The sequence below is a fragment of the Helianthus annuus genome, chromosome 13 (assembly GCF_002127325.2).
Source record: "Helianthus annuus cultivar XRQ/B chromosome 13, HanXRQr2.0-SUNRISE, whole genome shotgun sequence".
Lineage (NCBI taxonomy): Eukaryota > Viridiplantae > Streptophyta > Magnoliopsida > Asterales > Asteraceae > Helianthus > Helianthus annuus.
Genome location: NC_035445.2, coordinates 7,361,387 through 7,366,360, shown reverse-complemented (window position 1 = coordinate 7,366,360; position 4,974 = coordinate 7,361,387). Strand labels below are relative to the sequence as shown.

Sequence of the window (4,974 nt, the reverse complement as noted above, 5' to 3'; positions counted from 1 at the left end):
CTCCTTTACCATTAGCCCGAGTGACCTTGTAAGGTCCTTCCCATTTGGGTCCCAGTTTTCCATCGTTTTCTTGCAGACTGACTTCATTGTCCCTGAGGACCAAGTCTCTAGGTACCACGTTAAGCTTCTTCATTCAGGAGTTGTAGTATTTTTCAAGTTGTCTTTTATACTCGGGCTTTCTTATCGCGGCAATTTCCCTTATTTCTTCAAGCATGTTGTTTGTTCTTAAGTCTTTTTCATTTTCTTCTACTCTCAGCCTCATTCGTGCGGTTGGGGATCCAATCTTTACTGGGATCACTGCTTCCGTCCCATATGTAAGGCTGAATAGGGTGGGTACTTGTCTAGTTTGTGTGGTCGCCCGTGTGGTACGTATCACAATTTTAGACGATATGACCCAACATAAATTTTAAAGATGATTGGGATAATTATAGTAGGTTTTCTTTTTTGTTAATTGTACACTTTTCTATTTCATATTAGGTTTTCTTGTTAATCTTATACGAGTGATTAAAAGATTTAAATTGCTTAACACTAAAATGTAATGAAATACCGAATAATAATATCTTCTTCGATTGTCACAATTTAAAGAGCGATCTGTTTGAAAATGCCACTTACAATAATATAATAAAATACCGAATAATAATATTTTCGATTGTCACATAGTTAAAAAGCGATCTGTTTGAATATAGAGTAAACTACAATTTTACCCCATGGGGTTTAGGGTGATTGGCACCCTTACCCCCTCCCCTAACGAAAGAATTGCAATTTTACCCCCCAACGTTTGCTGTTATGTCGCAACCTTACCCCCCGACTTCAAATTCGTTGACCGGTCAACAAAACCATGGGAGGGTCAAAGGGTAAATATGTAATTTCAAGTTAATAGTACCTTATATATTATAATAACCCCTTAACTCAACATTATATCTCAACCTTACCCCCTAAGTTTCACCTCCACTCCTCCATTCCCTCTTCTTCACTTCCGTCTTCTTCACTTCCCCCCCCCCCCCACCTGCGACCTCCATTCCGGCTTCTTCATCACCCACCGGCGACCTCCACTCTGTCTTCTTCACCACTTCTTCTTCTTCACCACACGAGCAGAGAATGAGCGAACAGAATGCAATGATGCATCTACCTCCACCGGCAGAGCCAGGGCCGACGACCACACCACCGGCCACCGTCGTTCCAGCTGTGGTCCAGCGATCCTCCCTTTTCTCGCAGTTTTCAGGTAAAATCAAAACAAGTATTTTGATTGTGGGGTAAAATCAGGTCAGAACTAGTAATAGATGTTTATGTGTTTGTAGTGGACATGAGGATTCATGTTTCACTACGATTGATTGTGGTCTCACTGGTTGTCAAGATGCGAGGCCGCCCTTTCCTGCATTTCCAGTTTCCCCCTCAGCAGGAAATGGTTGTGTAGTTTACTTAAACTCTAATCTTCTAGGATCTTTTGGGTTAATATGTAGTGTAGTTGAACTCTAATTATATATTAGGATCTTTTGGCATGCTTGATCAGGTATAATTGATTGTACAGGTTATGTTTGATCATAGAACAGATATGCTTGAAAAGTTTGAAAAGTTAAATGGTTATATCAAGATTGACTGTTAATGTGGATTATATTTGCATCTATGATTGTACATTTGCATCTATGATTGTACAGGTTATATTTGGTTATATCAAGATTGACTGTTAATGTGGGTTATATTTGCATCTAAGATTGATTGTTAAAAGCTTGTACAGGTTATATTTGCATCTATGATTAGTGGGTTAATGTGTCTGTTAATGTGTCTGTTAAGTTGCTGCTGTTAAGTTGCATTACAGGTTACTGGAATTGTGTGTTTGTTCTTGAACATGTGTGTTTGCTTACTCTGGTAAATGCAAACCAAATAGTGCTTCTGATACAGAGTAGTGCTTCTCATACAGAGTAGCCAAATACTAGAATTGTGTGTAATATGAGATTAAAGTGACTGAACAGTTTTGAGTAACATGCCAAATACTGTAAAACGAACTAGTGCTTCTGATGCAGACTAGCCAAACACACAAGTTAATGTTGTCACCCAAATTCTTCTGATATAGATTCTAATTCATTCGAATTCCAATTGCCTGGACAAAACCATTACAGAAGGCCTTTAGCAATGGTTTTAAGCTGTGGCTGACGGTTCTTCATGGTTGAGGCCTTGAGGGTATATACACACAAAACTCCAATCAATTCATGTTTGGTTCAAAGTAAGAATTCTGTTACAACTTTTAAATGAATTTGAATTGAATCAATATGTGAGTTATCCCAAGTCAACAGATCAGTCAACATATTTGATGCCAGGGGGTTTATATGGGTGGTGGAATCGAATATGGGTGGTGGCGGGAAAGGTTTTGGAAGTTGCAGGGTGTAATATTGCTTCGTAACACAAAGTATAGGGGGTAATAAGAAAGGGCATTTTAGTCATTTACCCCAAGTCAACAGATCAGTCAATATATTTGATGTCAGGGGGTAAACTTGCGACATAACAGTGAATATTGGGGGGTAAAATAAAAGGGTAAAACAATCATTTAACCCCCAAGTCAACAGATTAGTCAATAAATTTGAAGCCGGGGGGTAAGGTTGCGACATAACAGCAAACGTTGGGGAGTAAAATTGCAATTATTTCGTTAGGGGGGTAAGGGTGCCAATCACCCTAAACCCCAGGGGGTAAAATTGCAGTTTACTCTTGAATATATTAACAACATATACAGAAATTCATCAATGAACATATTAATGGCATATGTCATTGATATACATCTACTGATATATTGATGTATTACTGTACTTAAAACTCTCTTTTTTAAAATGCCAATTTATCACGAGACAGATATTTGAATTTACTAACAATGGGTGTGGTGGTTCATTGATAAAGGCAAATCCTTTAAACATATGAATTTAGAAGGATGGGGTAATTTGATATGCAGGAATGAAAGAAAAAATGGAATGGACCATTACGAGAGAATGAAGTAAAACGTGTTTGGTTGCTCAATGGAATGGAATCACCCATTAAATAAAGCATTTCATTCCCTCAAAATCATTCTATCATTCCCTTGTTTTTTTTCATTCCATCCCCTCTTGCATTCTTTATTAAAGCGCCACAACCCACCATTGTCGCCACCACCCACCACCGACGCCCACCGCCGGCACCCGCCCGCCACCTCCACCCGCAACTCGTCGCCACCACTGCCACCAACCACCACGGTCGCCACCACCGCCACCAACCACCATCGATGCCGACACCCACCCGTCACCGCCACCCATCGCTACCGACACCAACGCCACTCACTGCCGCCACCCACCGTCGCTGCCACCACCCACCACCCCACTCACCGCCAATTTTATTTCTTCGTCTTTTTTTGCCTGCCAGACAATACATGGTACTAATCCATTCCATTCCTTTATGATAACCAAACAAGACATGGAATGGTAATGGTCCATTGCATTCTCTCGTCCATTCCATTCACTCGTCTATTCCATTACCGCATACTAAATAGACGGTTTAAATCCCACAGACAAGACAACAAGGATTTAAAAGAAATTTGTTGTTAAGAAATATTGGAATTTACTAGTTATATATTGAAGAGTTAATTGCCAAAATCGTCCCTGAGGTTTGGACATGTTTGCCATTTTCGTCCAAAATGACACTTTTGTACCAAATTGCCCCCAAGGTTTGTAACTTTTTGCCATTTCATCCAAACCACTAACTTAGTTTATTTTTTTTTTGTTAACTTAAGGATATTTGGATGAAACTGCCAAATATAAAACCAAAGGGACAATTTTGGCATTTTACTCAAACCCTTTTTAATTTCTTTTATTTAATTATTTTTGTTACATATATAATAAAAAAGAATATACATAAAGTTTTTAGAAAAAAAAATTAATAGTTTTGTCACATAATTTTTATAAATTTTCATCCAAATCACTAACTAAGTTTATTTTTTCTGTTAAGGTGAAGGATGTTTTAAATTTTATAAATTAAGACAAAAATTAATTTACAGCTTCTTTATATAAATCAGTTTTATAAAGAAAAAACGTCATTGGTGTGCAACACATAATACTCGATTAAAACTTTTAGTATTTATCAGTTGTAGACAGTGTTGTAAAAGTCGGATTCCAAGGCCGAGTACTCGGCGAGTACTCGGTCCTCGGAACCCCTCTGAGGCGACTTCCTCCTAAGCAAACTCAATTAGTCGGCCTCGGTCAAACTCGGCGCCTAGTCGGCCTAGTCGGCGCCTAGTCGGACGTAGTCGGAAAGAGTCGGCCTAGTCGGTCTAGGCGGTCAACGTGGTTTGTTGACTTTTAATTAGTCAAAATCGGTCAAAATCGGCCTACTCGGCCTTGTACTCGGATTACTCGGACTTGTATTCAGAATATTTGAACTTTAAACATGTTTTATTTTAAATTATACTCATTTGACATGAATTATGCTTATTTTAACATATGTATAATATATAACAATTAATTTTCTTTATAGTTACCATGTCCGCGTACTCCCCGAGTACTCTCCAAGTACTCCGATTACTCCCAACTCCCCAGTCGGCCGACTAGAGACCGCCTATCGACTTCTACAACAACGGTTGTAGAGATAGAAAAAAGTTGTAAATGTTACATATTTTTTAAATGTGTTGAGCACCTAGGAAATATGTTGGTAGAAATAAAATATTTATTTAATTAAGATTATGAGGGTAACTAACTAATACTTATTCTGAGTGGCTTGAGTAAAGAAACTTTTGGTTCATAGCATTATAATTACAATTTGGTGGGTAATTTTAAGGTTTGGTAACGATACGTTGTTTGATAGAGGGGGAGGGGGTGGGGGGCACTGGCTTCTGTTTTTCCTTAGGAGCGAATTTAAAAGACTAGAAGATGAATTATAAACTTGGTACATATGATAAGACTTTTTTTATTTGACCTTTTCAATAAAGTCACCAGCATTTTAGTTTTATAAAATTTAGAGGTG

At 38.3% G+C, this 4,974-nt stretch overlaps 1 protein-coding gene across 1 annotated transcript; it reads right to left on the bottom strand.

The window, feature by feature from the left end:
- Positions 1-935: 935 nt before the first annotated feature.
- On the bottom strand, positions 936-3,275 carry LOC110900413. The gene is made up of 2 exons (XM_022147304.1): positions 3,121-3,275; positions 936-1,203 (listed from the first exon to the last, which is right to left on the bottom strand). The coding sequence occupies exons 1-2, from the start codon at positions 3,273-3,275 to the stop codon at positions 936-938; spliced, it is 423 nt and encodes a 140-aa protein (XP_022002996.1).
- Between the last annotated feature and the right edge of the window lie 1,699 nt (positions 3,276-4,974).